This window comes from Chionomys nivalis, chromosome 14, assembly GCF_950005125.1.
Source record: "Chionomys nivalis chromosome 14, mChiNiv1.1, whole genome shotgun sequence".
NCBI classification, from domain to species: Eukaryota; Metazoa; Chordata; class Mammalia; order Rodentia; family Cricetidae; genus Chionomys; species Chionomys nivalis.
In genome coordinates, this window is record NC_080099.1 from 12,070,691 (window position 1) to 12,095,196 (window position 24,506).

The 24,506-nt window shown below is 42.1% G+C and overlaps 1 protein-coding gene across 5 annotated transcripts in view; it reads right to left on the reverse strand.

The window, feature by feature from the left end:
• The window catches only part of Dym (dymeclin), a 312,012-nt gene that overhangs the window by 132,207 nt on the left and 155,299 nt on the right, over nt 1-24,506 (reverse strand). For all 5 annotated transcript variants that reach the window (XM_057789035.1, XM_057789034.1, XM_057789036.1 and 2 more), the window contains one exon: nt 8,941-9,043. In XM_057789035.1, coding sequence (XP_057645018.1) covers nt 8,941-9,043 — 103 coding nt within the window. The remainder of the gene's footprint in view (nt 1-8,940; nt 9,044-24,506) is intronic.

The window sequence follows — 24,506 nt, forward strand, 5'->3', positions numbered from 1 at the left end:
AGAGAATTCACTGTGGGACCCTAGAATAGGATGAAGGTGCTAACGTTACACTTTGTGTTTTTGTCATTTCTTAGTTCTGAGAAATGTTACATGCTCATTAAGTTATTAACAAAAGGGGAAACTGAGAAGTATAAGGAGAAACTCTTTCAGTTAAGCCACTGGGAGCCAGAAGAGAAGTCATTCATCTGTGTGCTAGCAAACACCAGGATCTTCTCCCCCGCCAGACTCCCAGTGCTAACTATTTAAATTTGAAATGTATTTTCAAACATGTATGTGTAAGCCAATATAAAGCTAAAAGATTTACATATTATAGATAACTTCATATAAATCTCTATAAAAATTAAATTCTCTTTTTAAAATGCTGTAGAATAAGCCGGATGGTGGTGGCTCACGCATTTAATGCCAGGCAGAGGCGGGTGGATCTCAGTGAGTTCAAGGCCAGTCTGGTCTACAAAGGGAATTCCAGACAGCGAGGACCATTACACAGAGAAATCCTGTTTTGAAAAACAAAACAAAAAACTAAAACAAAACAACAACACTAACAAAAAGCTGCAGAATAGTGTAATGAATTAGTTAAACTCTAATGAGTGATTTTTTTTTTTAATTTCATGTTTTGGAGGGCATGAGATGGTGCACACAGAGAGGTCAGAAGACAACTTGTGGGAGTTGGTTGTGTCCACCATGTGAATTCTGGGGATGGAACTCAAGTGACCAGATTTGGCAGCAAGAACCCAGTAACATATATATGCTTGTTTCCTTTTGCTTTACAGCAATGCTGAGACATGCACACACTTTTGTGTGCCTAACAGTCCCTAAAATCCAGCTAGTGCTCAAGAAATGCATTTTACCTTCTTCAAAGTATGTGGTTCTTTGATCCCACTCTTCCAAATACTATTCTAAAAAATGGTTTCATCCACTCAGCAAGAGAGAAACCATGCCTGGTACTGGAAACCTAGCCAGTTACTTGGGGCTAGAGAAGTTTTGGAGGAGAACCTATCACCACCACTTCACTAAATACACTCTAAATATTTGTCCTTAGACCCACAGATAAGGGCAGTCCTCACCCCATCAAGGAAACCTTGATTCGCAACAGATGGAGACCATTACAGAACACCACAACTGATCCCGGTGAAGATCTGGGGAGCCCAGTCTCAGCAGATAGATCGACAGCACAACTCCCAAACCTACTGTGGAAGAGAGAGAGGAAGGATTTGAAGAGTCAGAGGTACAGGAATTTTGCAGTGAGATTGTGTCAGAGAAGCTACACTCATTAAGTCTCACACCAGCATGGCTGCCTAAATATGAGCCAAACAAGGAAGACACCAACAAACATGCTGTGGTAGTTAAATGCAATCGGCCCCCATAATACCAGGGAGTGGCACTATTGGGAGGTGTGGCTTTGTTTGAGTGGGTATGGCCTTGAGGGAGGAAGTGTGTCACTGTGGGGGTGGGCTTTGAGGTTTTCTATGCTCAGGATACCGCCCAGTGTCTCAGATGACTTCCTGTTGCCTGCAAGATGTAGGACTCTCAGCTACTACTCCAGTACCACGTCTGCCTGCATGCCGTAATGCTCCCCATCATTATAATAATGGACCAAATCTCTGAAACTGTAAGTGAGCCACCCCAATTAATTTTTTTTTTTTTTAAAAAAATAAGAGTCGCAGTGGTCATGGTGTCTCTTTACAGCAATAAAAACCCAAACTAAGACACACGCTAACATGGAAGAGGGGAACATGAGGCCTCAACCCTAGACTAAGAACTACAGACAATTGAATGCTGAGTGGAGAAACGTCTTCCCCAGGAAAGAGGACATCGGTTATCTGATACCAAATGGTCATCCCTGAAAACATATACATAAAGTAACATTACACAGATGAGCAGGTTACATTTATAGATTTAAGAACTTTCTCTCTCGGGGCTGGAGAGATGGCTCAGAGGTTAAGAGCATTGCCTGCTCTTCCAAAGGTTCTGAGTTCAATTCCCAGCAACCACATGGTGGCTCACAACCATCAGTAATGGGGTCTGGTGCCCTCTTCTGGCCTGCAGGCATACACACAGACAGAATATTGTATAATAAATAAATAAATAAATAAATAAATAAATAAATAAATTTAAAAAAAGAACTTTCTCTCTCTCTCTCTCACACACACACCTGTAACAATAGCAAAGAAAAAGAGGCCATGAGCCGGGTGGTGGCAGCACACACCTTTAATCCCAGCACTTAGGAGGTAGAGGCAGGTAGATCTCTGTGAGTTCGAGGCCCAGCCTGGTCTACAGAGTGAGTTCCAGGACAGGCTCCAAAGCTACAGAGAAACCCTGTCTCGGGGGGTGGGGGGAGGAGAGGAAAAGGAGAAAAAGAGGCCATGAAAAAGAACAAGGGGGTGGGGTATATGGTAGGGGCCAGAGGGAAGAGAGGAAAGAGGAGAATGATGCAATAATAATTCCCAAAATGGCTTCATTGAGGTGCTATTCATACACCACATACATCACCAATTTAAAGTGTGTGACTCAGTGCTTTTTTGTATATCCAAAGACTTGTGCAGCCACCCTGACTTCATTTGAAAGCATCTTCAGAATTCCTACTATACAAACTCATTGTCCACCAGTATTTCCATCCCACTCCGCTGCACATCCCTAGACCCAGGCACCTATGGTCTGCTCTACCAGGGCCTACCTGTTCTGGCTCCCTTTCCTTAGCACAATGTCTTCTTCTGTACCGAGGAACACATCTCCTTCCCTCTTTTCCTTGATGACTGACACTACTTTTAATTTAGTCCTCTAGAGGCTGAGGGACATTCAGACTGCATTCATTTTGATGGCTATGAAATGGCTCTATGAACAGTCACATTCTGAGGTGGGTATACGCGTTCAGTTTACTTGTATCTTACTAGGATATAATTGCTGGCTCGTGTGTAACTGAATTGCTTTCACAGGATTCTACCCTTTTTCACATCCTCATCTCTTTACGTGCTTGTTAACACTTAAATACTATCTGCCTTTTGGATCCCAGCCATCCTTGCAGATGAAACGGTGTCCCACTATGATTCTAATTTCCATTTCCTAATGACTGGAGATGCTCAACATTTTTTTTTTTTACGACTTCCCACTACTTCTGTCCTTTTTTTTTTTTTTTTTTTTTTTTTTGGTTTTTCGAGACAGGGTTTCTCTGTGGTTTTTGGAGCCTGTCCTGGAACTAGCTCTTGTAGACCAGGCTGGTCTCGAACTCACAGAGATCCGCCTGCCTCTGCCTCCCAAGTGCTGGGATTAAAGGCGTGCGCCACCACCGCCCGGCTACTTCTGTCCTTTTGGGAGAATGTCTACACAAGTTCATGTCTAACTTGCATCACATTCTAACAAGGAGCCCAGCTGCCCTTCCCAAAATGATCCTGGATCTAAGCAAGACCACCGTCTCCCACTGGGCTTCCCATATCCAGCCTGCAGATGAGGAGGGAAAGAAGGGGTGGAGGACTGTATGGACAAACAGCACTGTCTGTGCACCGAACACTGTAGCCAGTCTTACGGCTCAGTTCTAGAAACAAGGGAGTTGGAAAATGTCACTTCACTGTCTAACGGGACGGGAACTGGTGAATCGCCCAAAGCATTCAGAAAAGGCAGAGGACTGACTAGAAGCCTGCCAACAGGACCTGTCTTTTGCTCTTGATGGTCACTCTGGCTTGGCACATTCTGGGCTGCAGGGCACAGTGAGCCACTGGTCAGCAAACACAAGGTCAAGAACTCCGAGAAGCAGAATGCTGTCTTTGGTTCCCACACAGAGGGCAGACCCTCTTGGTCTTGCTGTTCACCTGCTCTGCATCCTAGGCTACACCTGGCTTCCTCTTGCCACCGGCTCTTCCTACCACTATTGGGCAGAAACAGTCTCATTCTTTTATGCCCACAGGCCCAGAAGCCCCCACACCAAGAGCGAGGCTTCTCAAGTACTTCTGTATCTCCCGAGGCACACCACTAAGCTAGCAAAGGTCCTATTTGCCCTGCTTTAAATTGTGTTGTTTATATTTTTACCACTGAATTAGAAGGCTATATCAGGGTTTGAAAATATTTTCTCCCATTCTGTGGGCTTGTGGGCTATCCACTCTTCAGTTTGTTCTGAGACAAAGTCAACTATATAGGTCCAACTCTCCTGGAACTCTCTATGTAGATCAGGCTGGCATCAAACTCAAAGAAATCTGCTTGCCTTTTGTTTTTATTAACTGCCTCAATGCCTTGTTTGAGTCCCATGAAACAAAGTTTTCATTTTTATTTTTCTGGAGGCCTGGTCTCAGGATGACCTTGAACTTTGGATCCTCCTGCCTCCTTCCAAGTGCAGGGATTCCCAGAGTGCACCACTGCACTGGGGTTATATGATCCTGGAGAGCAAACCCAGGGCCATGTGAGTCCTGGATAAGCAATCTACGCAAACTACCCAGAGTTTTCAATTTTGAGGAAGTCTAATTTATCTATTTTTCTTTTGTTCTTTGTGCTTTTGGTGTATCTAAGAAATCTTTGCTTGACCCAAACTCCTGATAATTCACTTATATTTCCTCTAAATACTGCATGATAATTTGGCTGTTATGGTTAGGTCTATGGCACATTCTTGGTACATCAAAGGCTGATGTACGATTTTTGTACCTGATAAGCTGAACCCTGTCACACCCGAAGCACCCAGTGCAGAGCACACTGTCCTTTTTCATCTGCATGCTCAAGGGAGAGAAACTACTGGAACGTGTTCTCATCTTGGTCTCTACGTTGAAAAGTCTCCCCAGAGAAGGCCATGCTGGGGCAGCCTGTAATTCTAGCACTTGTGGTGGAGGCTGGAGGACCACGTCTGAAGCCAGTCTGTGAGCTCTAAGACCAGTTTAGGATATATAGCAAGACTCTGTCTCAAAATTCAAATCAAAACACAACAAAGCAATATCTACTTCCAAGTATCAACTCCCTTCACAGGGGGCTGCCACAAGCTCTCCCCTAGTTTTGGAAGACCGTTTCCCCATTTCTCTTTGGACATTTCCCTAGGTTTGGTTATACAGATTTTTATAAAATAAACTATCTGTTGAATTTTACTTTATGGGTGCATTTGAAATTCTTTATGTGCAGCAGTACGTACTTTCACTTTAACCAAGCGAACACAATTCTGAAAGAGAACATCTGTCAAAGACTAATATACTAGCCAGTTTCACTCTCCTTCGGGTAAATACATGTAAAACCAGAAACCACGAGTGTGTCTCAGAAGTAAAACACCTGGAGCCGGGCGGTGGTGGCGCACGCCTTTAATCCCAGCACTCTGGAGGCAGAGGCAGAGGCAGGCGGATCTCTGTGAGTTCGAGACCAGCCTGGTCTACAAGAGCTAGTTCCAAGACAGGCTCCAAAACCACAGAGAAACCCTGTCTCAAAAAACCAAAAAAAAAAAAAAAAAAAAAAAAAAAAAAAAAAAAAAAGAAGTAAAACACCTAAAAAGAACTGCTGTAAAAATGACAAATACACTTCCATTGTTTTTCGATATACCAGTATGACCAAGATAACTTTTACATGGAACGTGAATGGTACATTATCTAGCCCCGTGCAAAAAAGCAACACTAACAAGAAATGTTAAAGATAGAATAACACAGGAAGATCTCAGGGTTAAATTTCCTTGGTATAAAAATCAAGTCAGAACACTCCTTACTATATTCCTGAAAACACTGAAGTTTAAAAGCAGATGTAAGTTGCATAAACAAATGCCAAAGACCATTGCTAAGCACTATCTGCTCAAAAGGGTGAGGCGACCTGTTCAACGGCGAAGCAGCTTGGGGTTCCATGTAGAAAGTACTGATAAGCAAGTGTGACCTCCCGGAAACAAATTTCAGGAGTATAACTTTGATTTTTTGTAAGCTGCAAACCAAAACAGTCAGGAATAAAATCAGACAAAGAGAAGCTCAACAACGTTCTATTTGTTTTGAAGTAAAAAGAAAAAGGCTACAACTTCCTCAAGAATCAAACTAGCATACAGATCATGCGATAATTAATAAAGAAATCTAATGAGCAAGCACAGAAGTTACTCATGTCCATCACATACTAAAAATGAAACCTTGCCGAGACAATGATCAAGCGATTCTCATTCCACACCACACAGATACAATGGGCTTGAAGACCAACCCAGGGCATCTCTAGCCAATACAAGTTTGCAGAGTTGGGCTTTAGCTTCTCAGTTAATATGCACTCGGTGAGGGATGCAGCTCAGCTGGCAGAGTGGTCACCTAGCATGTGATGCCTGGGCTTACGCTTTGAATCCCAATCTAGAAGTTGAAGCAGGAGGGTGCACTGGCCTGGAGATCCCATCACCTCCCCGACCTCCAAATCTATTGTTTTCAGCCTAGAAAATGATAATTTCTGTGTCTATAAAGTATATTCAACTGTGTGGACAGAGAAATAATTACAGCATAAAGACAACGTGTATTTAATTGGAGAGAATGTGAGTGTATGTATATAATAAATCACACACTTCAGTGGGTCTCAAAGATTTTGCTCTCAAGAGACATCTTTACACTCTGCGACAATCAGACGCTTTCAAAGGGCTGTTTCCATATGGGTCACAGCACTGGCATCTACATAGCATGACTCAGATGTCTAAGACATAAGGCTGTGAAGCACTCATTCTTGTAGCTGTCACTCGGCAAGCGGCCTCTGGACAGAACCCAAGTTCCCTCTGAGAGACAGAGTCAAGCAGGACGCTAAGGAGCATGAGACTCTACCCGCATTGGCTGATCGGCACTGTGTCTGCCGGCTGACTGTCCCTGACTGGGGTCCTTCGAGTTTTTACCTGTGTTTACTTACTACCCGAGGAGATGACAGATTCAGTCCTACGAAAGAATCAGAAGCTCTCTGAAAGAACAATGACAACACACTTTCTGTGGTTCTGTCAGGAACAAATGTTAGGCTTTCTTACTTCAAATAGTAGCTCAGGTGATTCTGGAGCTAAGGAAACGGCCTCTGTGACACTGACAGAGTCAATAATTTGAAAACCCTGATAGTTTAAAAGCAGCTACAACTCAGATGTTATCACTTTCTGAAACACTCAGGCTCTGTTACACAGGATTAAATTGTCCAAACGGTACCATATTACTTTTAAAAGCCGTTCAAAGTTCCTCTGTCCTTTCAGTGAATTGTGGAAGCTTCACATAGACACGTACACACCAGCCACGGAGCGTGAGCTGCTCCCCTCACCACCTCTGTTGCCCCCAGGGCACACTCACGGAGGTCTAGGGTACCCCCAGGGCGCACTCACGGAGGACTAGGGTACCCCCAGGGCGCACTCACGGAGGACTAGGGTACAGTTTTTGCGTTGCTTTCTCTTAAGCAGCCAGGGCACTTTCCTCATTATCTAAAACTTGACGGAAGTGTTTCCCACGAGATGTTTAGACAAACATGCTGCACTAAAGTCCTAACACTAATATTTTTGTAACGTGTGATGTGCTTGTTCTGTTGTTACTCAACTGACTTGTGAATTATACGGTGTGATGAGCATAAACATTTCCTTAATGAACTTGGAAACCTCTCCGTAGACCCCGAGTGTTCTATGTGTTACAGCAAGAAGGAAAACACAGGCTTGTTTCCGAGCACTTATTAAACTCTGCTAATATGGTGTCTCCAGTCTGGTGTAGAAGGCACACATCTGGAACTCTGGGGCTGCAGAGGCCCTGGCCGTCTCCTCTTCCAGCTTTACAAACAAGGCATCTGGGGCTAGTCCAGAACACAGAATTCTGTGGCTGTTGCCAAGGATACTTAACAGGTTAAAATTCTGAGAAATATAAAAAAGGGGAAACATATCCATTTCCTAGCTAATGATTAATTTAAAAGAAAATGACAAAGAAATTGGTTTCAAATGTGCAAGTCACTCACACACAGTGCTTGGCAAGGTGAATGGCCAATAAAATGCTGAGGTATCAGGAAGACCTTGTAGTGTTTATTTTTAAGGTCACACTATTTAAAAATTAGTTTTACTTTGTTCATTATTACTGTGTGGAAGCACACCACAGTGTGCACATGGAGGTCAGGGGACAATTCTGTGCAATCATGTCTTTCCTTTCACTTTTACTGGGTTCTGGGGCTTGAACTCGGATCACTACATTTGTGCAGCAAGCTCTTTACCTGCCGAGTCATACTGCAGGCCCACTACTGTTTTAATTCACCTTCTGGATCCCTGGCACAGGGAGGGATTCAGCTCCAGTCATTCCTGTTCCCTTAGTTCTGGGCACAGGCAGTAAGACTAACAGGGCGGTGTGGGATGCAGTCTCATGTGCTCAGTGACAGGTCCCAAGGGACACTAGGGAGTGGAGGCTTCAGATTTACTCAAGTTTACAGATGAAGAAACCTGTTAAGTAGTGACTAAAAACTGTGAAGTTTAATATAGAATTCAAATATGTATCACAAAATTTGTTCTACCATTACAGTCATTCACATCTGTGATCGACAAGTATTAAACATGACCATTTCCTCTCAGAAATATCAATTCTATAGGCTTGTGATTAACGGAAAATACTATTAGGGGACTTCAAAACTACAAAAATTCAACACATTTTTGTGAAATAAATGACATAGTACTAATGCATAATTCAACAATGTTGTCTAAAGATAAGAAAGTATGCACAGATGAACCAAATTCAAGCTCTTCTGTAAATTAGTCTACCCTGCAGTAGGACTCTTTAGAAAGTTCTGGACGTCCCTTTCTGTTTTCTGTAATTGGCTTGGGAGATTTTTTTTTTTTTTTTTTTTTTTGACTCAAACACTGGGATTCTTGATTATTAAAAATCACTGGTTAGGTTGTTTTTTTTCAACTACTTCATAATAACCATGAAAAATTTTTAACGTTTCTAAGAGCACGGTCGGACTTTGAGAGAAGAGAAGTACTGTTACTCACACATCTGACAATACAGAGAAATTGGTGACGACGGTAAAGCAGCTACTTACATAATCTGGGAGAGGAACGTCACTGGAACTCAGGGGACCTCTCAAGGACTGGGTGGCTTGTTCCAGAACTTTGTTGTGTTTTTTAGACAGCAAAGAAAACAAACTGAAAAACACAAAGGAAAACCTGATTACATTAAGAAAACTAAAGGTCTAATACCGGATTATTAGTGATAATAATTATTAGTAATAATATAATAATAGTAATTATTATAGTTCCATAGCATATTAGTCATTCGGAAATCTGTTTTGAAGTAGTTTCAGGAAGAAAACAGGTTTATTGAGTGGACTGAAAAAGCACCTGGCTAGGCAGTAACTGAGCACGGCCAGAAACAGCAAACAATTCTTTTCATGTCTGTGTCAGCAGTAGGGTCAGTAGCATTACTTAGCAAAATGGAGTAAGAGGGATGTCTAAATAGTAAAGGGATGATTAAATATTAAGGGTCTCACTGAAAAAGTTTTACAGGTTAAAATTTTGTCTTCAACACAAAGAATTCTCAAAAGATCACTACATGAAAAAACAGGACAGAGATAAGCAAACTGGGATACAAACTAGCTGAGGATCTTAGCGGTCTGCTCTTTCCAGTAAGGATGCTGGCTCAGTCTGCTTCTCTGGTGCACAGGACCACGGGCATGTAAGGGGCCATTTCTCAAGAAGAGTGATTTTAAAGATACAGTTAATGAGATTTCTACTTCTGGTCATGACGGGGTAACTGGTACCAGATGAACTTTCCTGCAGTAATCAACGCAAACTTAGGGGAAATAAATAAAACAACTGTTTTAGATAATGTGAACTGTAGGCTCATGATTCCTAAACCAAGAGAGATACAAGAACCCAACAACGGTGAATTTCTGTCACTTGAATTTGCAGAGCTTTATATGAGATAGGAGAAAACGGCAAGGAAGGTCTAGAAATCTGAATGTCTGGAAAAGTACTGAGTACCAGTGAGAGCAAGATCCCTTAAGATGTACAGTGAACTGCTGAGGGCTTATACAATAAACAGATGTTGGAATTGATAATAGATTGAAGACTACAGGTGATCCAACAAACCAGTGGATGAAATTCTGTCTCAAGATCATTAAGGTGAGTTCTCAAATGGTCATTTTAGAACAGGAATATTTCAGAATCTGGATTACTGTGATCTGAGAGGCATCTTAATAAAGCTACAACACATGAACGTTTTTCAAATAATAAAAGTGATTTACATTAAATGTAAGTGGACTAAACCCTCCAATTAAATGACCGGGTTTTTTATTTTTTATATTTTATTTTATTTTTTAGACTGGATAGACTATCAAGACCCAACCATATGCTCTTAAAAAAAAACTTTACAAATCTAACAACAGACATGTATTCATAACAAAACTGGGTGGCCATGGTAACTACACAGTAGGCTGAATAACGAGTATTATTATTGGAGATAAATAGAAAGATTTTTTTCAAGACAAGGTTTTTCTGTAGCTTTTGTGCCTGTCCTGGAACTAGATCTTTTTTTTTTTTTTTTTTGGTTCCCTGACCGGGAATCGTTTTTTGGCTTTTCGAGACAGGGTTTTTCTGTGGTTTTGAAGCCTGTCCTGGAACTAGCTCTTGTAGACCAGGCTGGTCTCAAACTCACAGAGATCCGCCTGCCTCTGCCTCCCAAGTGCTGGGATTAAAGGCGTGCGCCACCACCGCCGAGCTTGGAACTAGCTCTTGTAGACTAGGTTGGCCTCGAACTCACAGAGATCCGCCTGCCTCTGCCTCCCCAGTGCTGGGATTAAAGGCGTGAGCCACCACCACCAGGCAAATAGAAAGATTTTATAATGATAAAGCCAATTCACTAAGAAGATATAATTCCAAATGTATATGTCTAGTACTAGAACTACAAATATGTATTTTATGCATACACATATGTCCTAATAATAAATGTATATAGTCGTATATCCTAGTAGTACTGTATCTAATGAATAAAGACTCTAGATTACATGGAAGCTTAAAAATACAGGCAATTCTGGTTCAATACACTTTCCATTTAAACTTGTTGTGATCTGTAGTACTTTTTTAAAATGATAAAACTATTATTTTAGTATTTCTTAGTAATGATTTTTTAAATAGAACATTGACTTGAATATCAATTTTGGAAAGACACTAATTATTTCGGATGGATCGAGCAGGATAATCCAAGAAGTTGAAACCACTAAACATTCTTTCTAGATTAAAGTGCTTTTTTTGTCTTTTTTTCTTCTTTGTTTTGGCAATTTTTGTTTTGGCAATACTGGAAATTGACCCAAGAATCCACATATACTGGACAAATGCTCTATCACTAAGCTATACCACCAAACCACTTTTCACTTTTTACATTTCCCTTCCCCATTCCCTGCCTGTGGTTTGCAGTGCTCCACATTAATCCCAAAGACTCATGCATGCTAGGTGATAATTCCACCACAAGGCTGTACTCCCTCCCAGTCTTAAATTCTAACTAACATTCCTGGCTTTTTAATGTGGGTTCTGGGATAAGACTTAGGTTCCTGACCTTGCAAGGCAAGTACTTCACTGACTGAACCATCTTTCCAGCCCAGGGATATTGAGACTAAAAGAAGTTAGAGGTTAGTTCTATTCTAGGACACGGCACAGCTCAGAAGCATAAACTGGATGCTCCAAAAGATATCAATCAGTAATAGAAAGGTCTTATAGGTGGGGCCAAGAGGAACAAAGCATCTCTCGTTGAAGAGTGAGAGTGCAGGGCTACTCTCTGTTATAGAACCAGGGACGTTGGGATTCACAGCCCCTTCTCTCTTTCTGTGGAAAAAAAAATCACTTGAAATTGTTTTCTTTGGAAAAGATAGGCCAGCTTGTTTGTTTACTTTACAAAGAATGGTAGCAATCTGTTTCCCTTGTTAAGAGAGCAAACAAGGGAATGAGCTGCAATCCCAGCATAAGGTACTTCCTTTGAGCGCGATGGAGGAGCTGCTGATTAAGGGCAGCAAGGATAAAGCACACTTCCCTGAGAAGCTGTGGCTATGGTTTCCAGCTTTAAGAAAGTTTGCGCAAGAACAGATGATGTGAGGTCTCTTCCAGTTCTCTATCATGAATGAGACACGGAATTCACACTCACTCTAAGCTGTTATTCTCATACAACTTAATAGGCTTTCCCCTCACACTTTATAGCTACTGCTTGCAAAATCTTGTGTGTGCTTTTTTAAAAATTCTAATTTTGGCATTCATTTAGCATTTTTAAGGCAAAATGACCTAAATTTATATGAGAATGACTTGCAAATTGCAGAGTGAGAAAAGTAACTTCTGCTTAAGCTCTGCATTCCAAGTGCTCAGCACTGGCTTGGTGCTAGTCAAAGTAGCAGATACAGGATGGCTACGTGCACAGGAAAAGCTGAGCACACATGTAAGCGAAGCTGATCCTCGGGGTGATTAGTATTCAGTCAGAGGGGCATATGCTCCGAAAACACCCTTCTAACATTAGAGAAAGATTAGCTTTTCTTTAAGTACAACAATATCCACTATAAACTGGACAATTAGTGGAAAACTGAAAAAATTAAAACAGATCTAGAAGAGCACGGGTAAGTAAACTGGAATACTGGGAAGTCGGCAGCAATTTCAACCATCTAAAGCTGCATGTATTAATATGAACAAACCTCAAAACACAGATAAGCTAGAAATGAAAGTGCTATTATTTATTCTTTAATGTATAGAATAATATATATATATTTACAAAGAAAATATAAATAATATGAAATACATATGAATGACAGACCTTTCATATAGGATAGTCAGTTTTATGAGGACAAAAAAAAATGAGCCCAGTGAGAAAGGGATAGTCAGGGCATTTGATGCTCTTGGTCTCTCTCTGTCATGCAAGCACACACAAATGCATGTGCACACACACACATCGCATCACACACGTTCTTCTGGTATCACTGGATAAATACACAGGGTATTGCTATAAGCTCTTTGGGAGAAGGGGTCTGGAACACTATAAAGTCTTGCTAAGAAAGAACATGCTATCCCAAGGAAATCAGACGCCCTGCCAGGAGACAGCGTTGCACAAGAGAAGGCAGCATGTAAATAAAAATGTGTGGTCAGTCCAAACTGGGACATGCTGAGAAGATCACAAGCTGGCACAAATGCTGCAGCTGAGGGTGCACAGATGGCAGGAGATGAGACCAGAATGAAGACAGTTTGAAGACAGACTGTGAAGGGACGCTCATGGCCCATCAAAACCCTGGGCTTTGTTCTACACAGTTGAGAAGCTAGTGCAAAATGCAGAAAGAAACGGGGTCCCAGTCCACGGAGTTCAAGTCTAGTGGGGTAAGTTCTGAAGCAGAGCATACTCTGTCAGAGTGCTCCGGGGGCACAGAGGGTTACGTATAGTCCACAGGGGAAATCAGGCTTGGCTGTGGCCTTAAGTTTAGGAGTTTGCTAACTGGAGTGGTAAAGGAGAAGGAAGAGCAATCTGGGAAGCTGTGTCGAGAGACTGAATAGCTACATGAGATTGGAGAAAATACATGGCTGTGAGACGGGGTAGTAGAGGAAGTTAGCAAGGGCAACAGAGAGTAAGAAGAGCAGCCACTGCCTGCTATCTTCTTGGAGGTCAGGGGTGTCCTGGGGTGCAAGTGAGAACAGAAGAGCACTTCCGGGCGACACCTGAGAGGTGCCCTGAGTAACAACTAAGACTCTAAGAGTTGGCCAGCAAGCCTGGTAGCAAGATGGCAACTAGATAAAGAAGGGAATCCAAGCGAGAGGAAGCACTCCCCACGCATGAAGTGTTGGCTGCAGGGCAGCACAGCAATTTGCACAGCACTAAGTACTGAACGCAGACCTTGGGTCTCACCCTGAGCCAGAGATGTCCATGACAGCAGGACATCAGTGGGACAGAGAGACAGAAGCCAAGACTGTGCCTGCTAGGCAGTGGGTACTAGCTCTTCCTAATTTATGCACCTCCATCCACAGCGGGTTGCCTATATTCTTGCCCTTTATGGTGGCCATAGAATCCCCACCATGGAATCCCAGGATACAGAAGAAATATCTGAAAAGCACTGAATAAGGAGGAATCATTAACCACATGCACTTGAGTCCTCTTCAGTAGGGGGAATAGACAAGAGAATAGAAGTAGAGATTGACAACCTTGAAGAAACATTCACCTTCTTAAGAGGGAGACTTGAGTGGAAGCTGCCAGGAGCCACTGAGAGGCAAAAGGCAAAGCAGAGAATGAAAGAAGGGACTCAGATAGTCAGGGCTTTGCTGAAAGTTCTGGTGGACAGACAGGTACCTGAACAGCGAGACTTGGGAAGACAAAGCAACCAGCAAAGGCAGCAGCTCTGATGTGTGGTGTGCAGTACAGGCCCCGCACCAGCCCTGAACCAGCACCACCCATCACATATCCTGGGAGGTGGTGACTCACGTGATCCGTGTCCCTTCCCTCTTGTATTAAAGGGAAGACAGATTGAAGCAAGGGTAGGTCAAGTGTCAGAGTCAGGAGTCAAAGGCAGGCGTGCTGCTTCCTGAATCTGTATGCAGAACAATGAACAATTCTGCCTGGAACCACCCCGGCCCCCAAGGCTACTCAAGACCACTGGAGACAAACAATCAGAGGGGAGTGTTCAGAAGACAGTGAGGGGACTGGGCAAGCATGGGGTGGGGTCTAAACCAGAGCCAACCACAGAAGTGGAGGTGGTCACCCACGTATATTGCAGAGTATAAGCAATGGCATGTAGAACTGAGCTCGGGGAGCAACTAAGACTAAAACCATAAGTAAGCAAAGGTAATGTCACCTGGTAACAGAGGCAGGAATCTAGAAAAGGGTCATTTCAGGAAAGGGAAACGGTGTCAAATGATTAAGGAATGCAACGAAGCCCCTGGGTTTGGTATGAGGAAACAGACTAGCCCCAGCCTTACCACTCCACTCTAAGAGGGATGGAAAGGCAGGCACTGGTGGTGGTGGTGGGGGGGGGGCAGAGGTCTTGGCCTAAGGCACAGCTCTAGGAGCAGCCTTCCCACTCTGGAAAAGACGCTGCGCTCCCTGCCTCTGATGAACACTCCTTCTCTGCTTGCTTGGCACCAAAGCTGCTTTATGTTCTATCTCACTTTTAAACAGCTTTAAGAAGGAGTAACCTATGTATACAACACGAGTTTTGAAAAATGTAACCATTCACATAACCCATTACTATAATCAAGATGAGAATATTTCTATTTCTCCAGAAAGTTCCCCTGGGCCTTCCATAGCTAGTCTTGTTCTGTAATACACTCCATTTCACTCCAGGCAACTACCAAAACATTCCTTCGCCCTTCTAGAATCTCACACAAACAGATCAGACCATACGCACACTCTGGCTCCGCCTCTCTGACGCAGTACAGTGCTTTTTCAGGTTGTTCCATGGTTGATGTATAACACATCCCTTTGTAATGCTCCGTAGTTTTCCCTTCTGTGGATGGACTTCAATTTTTCTATTTACTAGCTGCTTCCAGGGTTCAGCCACTATAATTCCAAAGCTTTTCTTCTACAGTTTCTCCACCAGGTTTCACAGTCCTTAACTCTTGTGTTTAAGTCCATGACCCATTTGTACCATTGTGTCTGGCATGGATCAAGAGTCTGTTTGTTTCACAGGGTGGAGGAGGATATGGGTATTTAATTGCTCTGGCAATAAAAGGCTTTTTCCCCCTAGAAATATCTTCTCCCCCTTGCTGAGATGTCATTGACTGTGGATGCACCCGCCTATTTCTGGACTCCAGCCCACTGTTCTGTAAGCTACGGTCACTAACACCCCTGCCCACTGTTCTGTAAGCTACGGTCACTAACACCCCCTGCCCACTGTTCTGTAAGCTACGGTCACTAACACCCCTGCCCACTGTTCTGTAAGCTACGGTCACTAACACCCCTGCCCACTGTTCTGTAAGCTACGGTCACTAACACCCCCTGCCCACTGTTCTGTAAGCTACGGTCACTAACACCCCCTGCCCACTGTTCTGTAAGCTACGGTCACTAACACCCCCTGCCCACTGTTCTGTAAGCTACGGTCACTAACACCCCCTGCCCACTGTTCTGTAAGCTACGGTCACTAACACCCCCTGCCCACTGTTCTGTAAGCTACGGTCACTAACACCCCTGCCCAATGTTCTGTAAACTATGGTTACTAACATCTGACTGTACTGACTCTAGACTGTAACAAACCTGCAAACAGGCACGGGGAGTCCTCCAATTTCTGACTTTTTTGTCAAAATGACTTTTGGTTATTTTAGTTTCTTTGTAATTTCCTTGTGAATTTCATCATCAACCTGCTGGTTACTAGTAAACAGTCAATAAACTATGATTAACACTGAACTACATATGCTCATGACTTCAAGGTCTTACCACAGCCATAGTTCTCAATTTCGTGAGGTCTGCCTTTCAACAATATTTTATACTTTTATTTTATAGGTCTTATATGTATATAATAAAGGCATACACACACACACACACACACACACACACACACACACACACACACACACACCAGCTGAGTTGACCAGGTAGGCTGCAAACTCCTAGGCTCAATCAATCCTTCCCAAGGTGGAAGTTCAGGTTTGTGCCATTGCACCCAGTGAGTTATGGTTTTGGTAACCTCACTTATTAAGTCTTACTATTAATCTACATTTTGTAGATTCATTAGAAATTTTTTTTTTTTTGGTTTTTTTTTCGAGACAGGGTTTCTCTGTGGTTTTGGAGCCTGTCCTGGAACTAGCTCTGTAGACAGGCTGGTCTCGAACTCACAGAGATCTGCCTGCCTCTGCCTCCCAAGTGCTGGGATTAAAGGCGTGCGCCACCACCGCCCGGCTCATTAGAAGTTTTTTTAAAGCTTATTTTTATTTTTATATTTTTTAGTGTTTTGCTTGTATGTGTGCTAAGTACACCACATACATGCAGTGTCTGCAAATGCCAAAGAGGACAATGAGTCCTAAAAGTGGAATTGTGACTCGTCATGTGGGTATTGGGAACGACACATGGGTCCTCTGCGAGAGCAGCCAGTGTTTTTCACTATTGAGATATCTCTCCAGCCCCACATCAGGATTGTAAAAACATGTTCAATGTCAGTAACAAAGGAGTTAATAGAATTAGACAATTTCACATTTAAAATTCATAACTTGAAATTTTAAAATTTCTTTCTCTTGACACTACACTAGGTAGGAAAATGGTGAATGAATGTGAGAAAAGATATTCTCTTTTCAAAAAAGAATCTAGGAACTGTAAAAGTAATGGATGTCATTATGGCATACACATATCACCCCTATGGAGCCTTTCGTGGCCTCCCTCCTTCCCCCAAAGAGACCCCATTCTATTTTCATGTCTCTGTTTTTACGCTGAGAGTCTGCCTCTGGTTCGTTCGATTTAACATTATGATTTCTAATTGCATCTGCTTTCTTGCAAGTGACATGAGCTCATTCTTCTTTGGAGCTGAATAACACTTTACCGTGTATAGATACACACCGTACTTTTTATCCATTCATTTATTGATGAACATTTAGGCTGATTCCATAACTTGGCTCTTATGAACAGTCCTGCAACAATCAGGCGTGCAGGCATCTCTACTGCAGGCTGACTTCGGGAATAGTACAGTTGGATAACTTGGCAGTTTTATTTGTTGTTTTTAAGGTCTGTCCATGCTGATCTCCATTTCTAACCCCTGGTGTTCTTCCAGAGTTTATTGTTGTTTGTCTTCCTGACAGGGCTGAGACAGTCAGTGCAGCTTTGATTTGCATTTCCCTGATGGCTAGTATGCTGATCATTTTTTCCATCTACGTCTTGGCCATTTGTGTTTCTTGACAACCTGTCTGCTCACGTTATTGCATTTACTGTTTAGATGACCTGGGTTTTTAGCACTCGACTTTTCTTTACATATCCTAGCTCTGCAGCCCTGTCCGGCACTTAACTAGCACACACACCCCTTTCTGAAGACTCAGTCTTCACTCTGCTGACCACTTCCTTTGCTGTGCAGAGGCATCTGAATTTTATGCGATCCCACTTTTCAATTATTTGAATTATTTTCGGCACTGCTGGAATCCTTTTCAGTTTTATTTGAGACTTTTGTGAAAGGGACTTTTTACTATTTCTTAGCATTTTAAAAAGATTTTTATATGTTGTTTGTACCCAGCTACTTTGCTCCAAGTGTGTGTCAGATCTAAGCATTGTGGTGATGTCTTTAGGGTCTTTCATGTAGAACATCATGTTGTGAGAACAGATACCCTTACCATGTGAATGAGTACAGGGCAAACACCTATCTATTAAATATAATTTTAGTGATAAGATTTTATTTTTCTTTTTTAAGACAATGTCTCACTATGTAGCTCTGATCTGGAGCATGCTATGTAGAACAGGCTGGCCTTGAACTCAGAGATTTGCCTGATTCTTCTGCCTGGCCAGTGCTGAGATTAAAGGTGTGCGCACCACACCTGGCCCAGCAATGCCCTTTCCACAGATGTCCTTTATCAAGTTGAAGAATCCCTTATAGCTAACAAGCAGTATCTAAACTTTTTTCCCCATCTAAACTCATTTTCAATTGTGCTGCTTATTTTTCTGTATTTACTGTAGTTACTGAGTTTTCATTTTATGCTAAGTATTGTTTTCTTTTTTGGGAGGGGGATGCTAGGATTGAACCAAAGACCCTGGGCATGCAAGTGCTCCACTACTGAGCTGCATCTCCAATCCTTGAAGCAGTGGATTGTATTTACTGACTGTGAACTGTTGATCAACTTTATATTCCTAGAATGGATCCTACTGGTAATCTTTTTATCTGATGATGATGATGTGGATAAACAGAACAAAGGTAATCACTACTTACTGAAAATATACTCTGTGCAAACCCATTTCCAGTTTTCTCTATTTGCTAAATAAATCAATATAGCTGCCTAAGAGAAGAAGAATTACTATTACCATCCCAAACTATACACAAAGACTAAGACATCGCAAAGGTACCTGAACTAGCAAAGTCAGGGTGGACACCTTAGAAATCTGGCAAACTCCTGGGCTTATAGCAACTTTGTCTCCTATCTGGAGAATCATTTTATAGTCTACTGTTTTCTTTTCCTGCATGGTTCACTCTTGGGTCTTATTTTTAGGAACAGTAAGTATTCTCCTGAAAAAAAGCTTCAGGAAGACCACATCCCTTTTGGATATGCCAAGTTTGAGATGTCTACCAGTTACTCAAGCAGAGAGTTCAGGAGACAGTGGGGCTGATGAGTCTGGGTCGACAGAGATATATACCTGGGAACTGTAAATATACCACCAGAATCCAACTGAGGGCAACAGATGAGAAAAGTCCCAGCTAGGTGCATGGTAACAGAAATGGATGAGTGTATATTCTAGAACTCCAGGGAGGCTGGAGATTAGGAAGTGGGTGGTGGTGTGCAGGTCGCAAATGGAAGTCTGACTGAACATCTGTACCACCCTGACTGCTCAGTCCCATAAATCCTTCTTGTGTTTTGGCAGAAGAAAGGAGATGCTTCCTCTTACTAAAGGGGCAGACCCAAGAGACTGGCCTGTGAGTAAGCAAGAGCCCCAATGAGAAGAGCGCAGTGCGGAAACCTCTGGCTCCACTTGTCTCACGTCTAGTTTAGGAATGGGGAAACGGAAGGGCAGGAAGACGAGTGGACTCAGAGAAGGGAGGCAGTGCAGGGAAGAACCGATGCTGGTCATTACTAAGTGAGGGAAAGTGAATGTAGGCTACATGCAGGTGAGGTGGCTGGTATACAGAGGAGTGATTGAGAACAAAACAGAATTCTTAAAAAATGGAAATACGCTACCAGAAATGACAAATATGATAGTAGGGTTGGAAATAAATTTGAGAAAGTGGAACAACAATAAGAAAAAGATAAAGACAGAGAAAACCAGCAGAAAATGATGCCCAAAGAATTAGTGCACAGGAAATGATGCCCAGGAAACTGGTGCACAGGAAATGATGCCCAGGGAACTGATGCACAGAAAAATGATGTCCAGGGAACTGGTGCACAGAAAATGATGCCCAGCGGGAACTGGTACACAGAAAAATGATGTCCAGGGAACTGGTACACAGGAAATGATGTTCAGAGAACTGGTGCACAGGAAATGATGCCCAGGGAACTGGTGCACAGAAAATGATGTCCACAGAACTGGTGCACAGGAAATGATGCCCAGAGAACTGGTGCACAGAAGCTAGCATAGAGCTTTTTCTGTTTTGCAAACAGAAAAACAGACATTACTAAATAATTATTTTATGGAAAAGGTCTCAGGACCGAAAACATCAATTTCCATAATGAAAGAGCCTAATAAGAAAGAAGTAAAAACAAGTAAGACCCTCGTAACATAGCACATGACTAGAATCTCAAAAACACCAGAAATAAAAGATGCTAAAAACTGAGAGGCAAAGAGAGACACAAGCTTTTGTTTTGTGAGATTAGGTCTAATTATATTGTTTGCTGGCCTCAAACTTACAGCAATCCTCCTGCCTCTGTCTCTAGAGTGCGGGGATTAGACGCCCCCCACACCAAGTCCAAGTCCTGCCTCTTTTGTTCCAGTGACTCTCTTTCACTTCTTCCCAGCTTATGTCCCATAAATAGCAACAAGATACAAAGCGAGTTTGAGGCCAGCCTGGGTTACATGAAATCCTCTTCTTGCCTATGTGTGTATGTGTTTAAAATATATCATGAAGGATACACAGGAAACCTTCTTTAAGGAGAACTGAATGTGAGATATCAAGCATAACTCTGTCTCATATGCTTTCAAAAACAAAATATCTGGACAGCAAAATGGCTCACTGGGGACAGGTGCTTGCCAGTAAGACTGGCAACTAAGTTTAATCACAGAGCCTACGTAAACACACACACACACACACACTTTCTAAATGTAGAGAGATGATGATTATGAACACAAAATAGGCTCTGCTAGGCCAGTGAGCTGGTTCAGTGGGTAAAGGCACCTGATGACCTAAGTTAGATCCCGGGGATTCACATGGTGGGAGGAGAGCACAGACTTTCTCCACACTTGTGTATGTGCATGCATACAACACACATATACACAATTAAATGCATATAAAAAAACTAAAAATAAAGACTAGACACTGCCAATATTTTATTTTAGAATAAGGATGAAATAAAGATGTCTTACATAAATTGCCTAAGAAAGGGAACATCCCTTCTACAATGTGGCTAGTGCATGGAAAATGACAGTCAACGCTCATGGACCTCATCTGGGAACAATATTAAATGAACGGGCACAGGAGGTGTCTAAGGGGTGCTGTGCTGGCATGGCTGCAGTGCAGTCTGAGGCCAAGATGGCACAGCCATGAGGCAACAGTGCTGTGTTTACAATCTGGTCTGTTCAAAGAGAATGCTTCTCCTCTGCTCAGAAGCACTTTCCGCGGCTTCTCAGGGAAAACTGTCTATTCCAGGAAAGCTAAGGGGAATAGTGGTTGCCAAGACAAGGTTCAGACAAGGTTTGTCAGATGACCAGACCAAATCAAAGGAGAGAAGAAGGGTGTGTGCGCACGCATGTGTATTGGATGACTGAAGTTAATGTGGGAAAGATGTGAGGACTAGAATACCTTTAATAAAACAAAGATCATCAAGTCTATAGAGGTGAAAAACTTCACTTGGTGACACCTGACTCCTATGTGTGGCAGGAAGGAGGAGTGGGGCCTTCTAAGCGTCCCCTCTACATCTGTGTGACCTTGTTTAATACACTGCTCATATCTTTTCTTAAGTGCTGCAGACCTGGGTAAGATGAACACACCCATGTGCTGTAAACACCCAAGTTCCTCATGGAGGCAGTCACAAAAGAACTTTTGTCGATTCCTCTTCTTTTCCTCTTCTATCTTTCATACTCCAGTAAAAGAAACTAAAATTTTTTTTTTTTTTTTTTTTTTTTTTGAGACAGCATGTCTCTGGTTTTTGTTTTTTGGGGAGCCTGTCCTGGAACTAGCTCTTACAGACCAGGCTCAAATTTACAAAGATCCACCAGTCTCTGCTTCCCAAGTGCTGGAATTAAAAGTGTGCATTATCACCACCCGGCTTATTTTTTTTTTTTAAGTAAAAAAGAAAATCTTATTTTTAATGACCTTAAGTTGAAATAAAGTGATGGCTGCTAAAACAATTATCTCTGCTAAGAACAATGATTAATTAATTAATATAGTTAATTATAATGATTATTATAAATAATAATTAACATAAAATTAAGCTAGAGCAAATGGCTCTTTTAAATTTTTTTGTTTTTATTCAATTTTTTATTTTTATTGAGCTCTACATTTTTCTCTGCTCCCCTCCCCGCCTCTCCTCTTCCCTTCAACCCTTCATTCATATGTCATTGTCTTAGTAACCATAAAGCTGCTTAGAGATACAAAACAACCAGCTTAAAATTCATTTATATCTAAGACAAGTGTTAAAATGATGTTAACAATTAAGGTACTGGGCTGGAGAGAGGGCTCCGAGGTTAAGGGCACTGGCTTCTGGCTGATCTTCCAGAGGTCCTGAGTTCAATTCCCAGCAACCACACGGTGACTCATAACCATCTGTAATGAGGTCTGATGCCCTCTTCTGGTGAGTAGGCATATATGCAGTCAGAACACTATATACAATAAATAAATAAACTTTAAAAAATGTTGACTAATAAACTATGAATTTATAAAAAAAACAATTAAGGTACAAGGGTCAGAAAACAAAATATGAAACCTCAGCACTTGTGGTAGGTGACTTAAAGGCTTGTTAAGTGCAAATGTTTCTTGCACTACAAGTAAAGGAACAGAGCATGGAGAAGAGCTGTGCCCGTCACGACCATGACTAGATTTGCCCATTGGGACGGGATGTGTACTGTTCCATGTTCGACACCACAAGGAAGGCCCACGAACTTATTTTCCTTCAATAACTCTTCGAAGGGGGATACAATACACAACACCTACTGGGTGATGGTCCCACCCAACAGCACACCTGATTACAACTGCAGAATTCAGTCTCACTGCTGCCTATACGTACACAAGACATCTCAGCGAGAATTTCGGATGAGAGTTCAGTGTTCAGTATGACCTTCCTTCTCCAACACACAACCAAAGTCGGAGACACCAAAGCACAAGTCACAGACCACACCGCAGGGTGAGGCACACAACTGAACAGTGTTGGTGTGGTGTTTGGAAACGCTGACGCTCTGGAATTCAATTCCCTAAGTTACGGGAACAGAGGAGATAGAAGCAAAGTGGAACGATGACTAACAATTTTAAAAATAATGTTACATAATTACTGTAATTATTACCGGTAAAATTTGTTGAGAAAAATGGGTAAAATCCAAGATCTGTCAATACATGATCTGGTGACTGTATTAGCAAACTGTGAGGGAGTGAAACCGACTCTACCATTAACGGCAGTCCCTGTCGTCCTCACAAAGGCATTCCTGAACATTCCTTTGATGTGCTTTTACCTTCAAAGTCATTTGGTGAGAAAAATATTTAAGTAGATATAATGCGAAAAGGATTTTAAAAGCAAAATTCCCCAATTTTAATTAAATTTTCTGACATGCCGTTTAGCAAGAATAACTAAATTCAGCATTGGTAGTCTTATTTAATTCAAAGATATTATTTATTCCCAATTTTAGCTTACATTTATACTTATTTCACAGGCATTTTACCTTAAAAATACGTATCTCATATAAATCTAACTATAATGAAAGACTTCACGTTTTACAATTAGCATACATTTCTTAGAGTATTTCCCCTTCTCTATTAGAAAAATATATTCTGCAAAGAACAGAAATATATTATCTGACATCAAAGAATTTAGGATGTCTTTTTTTCTGTCATATTTTCTTAGTCTCTTGAGAAAATCACGAAACCAGCAGGTAGCATGTTGCTTCAGTTTTTAAAAAAAATCCCATAGTACATATCACTAATTTATAGCAGTAATTGGAACTGAAATAATATTTAATGAGAAAATCCACCTGGAAAGAGGAGTCACCTCACAGCGAGCATGAGGTGGGGCAGAGCGGCAGTTGAGGAGCTCCTCTGGCAGGTCAGAAGGCACTTCCTAAGTGTGAAGACACTTCCTCTCCAGGGAAGCTCCAAATACAGTGTTTACTCTGTCCGAGTTCACAGGACAGCCGCAGGAAGGAGGACAGGGAAAGTACAGGGGATGCTGCAGGGACGAACACCTGTGTCATGCACAAAACTTACAGGAAAGGTATTTTCTAGATGCTTTGGATTCCAACCAGAACTTTTGGATTCCTTTGCCTGGCACTTGAGTAACCTAGCTATGATGCTTTTGCCTGTAGCCTTGGCGAGGGTAACAGGAAAAGAAAGCCTTAACGGGAATTAGAGGTTTTCACTGATAAATTCTTTTATTTTAAATTTAAAACTTGATAATTAGTGTGTGTGTGGTGTGCACACATCATGCATCTACAGGCTGCATTTCTGCCACCGTGAACATGTGGAGGTCATGTGGAGGTCAGAGGACGACCTTGCGGAATTGGTTCCTTCCTTCCTCCTTTCTGTGGGACCCAGGATTAGGCCGCCAGCCATGGCAGGCAAGTGCCTCCACTCCCTGAGTCATCTTTCTGATACTGGTAAAGTTCTTTCCCAACTTCTGCTAG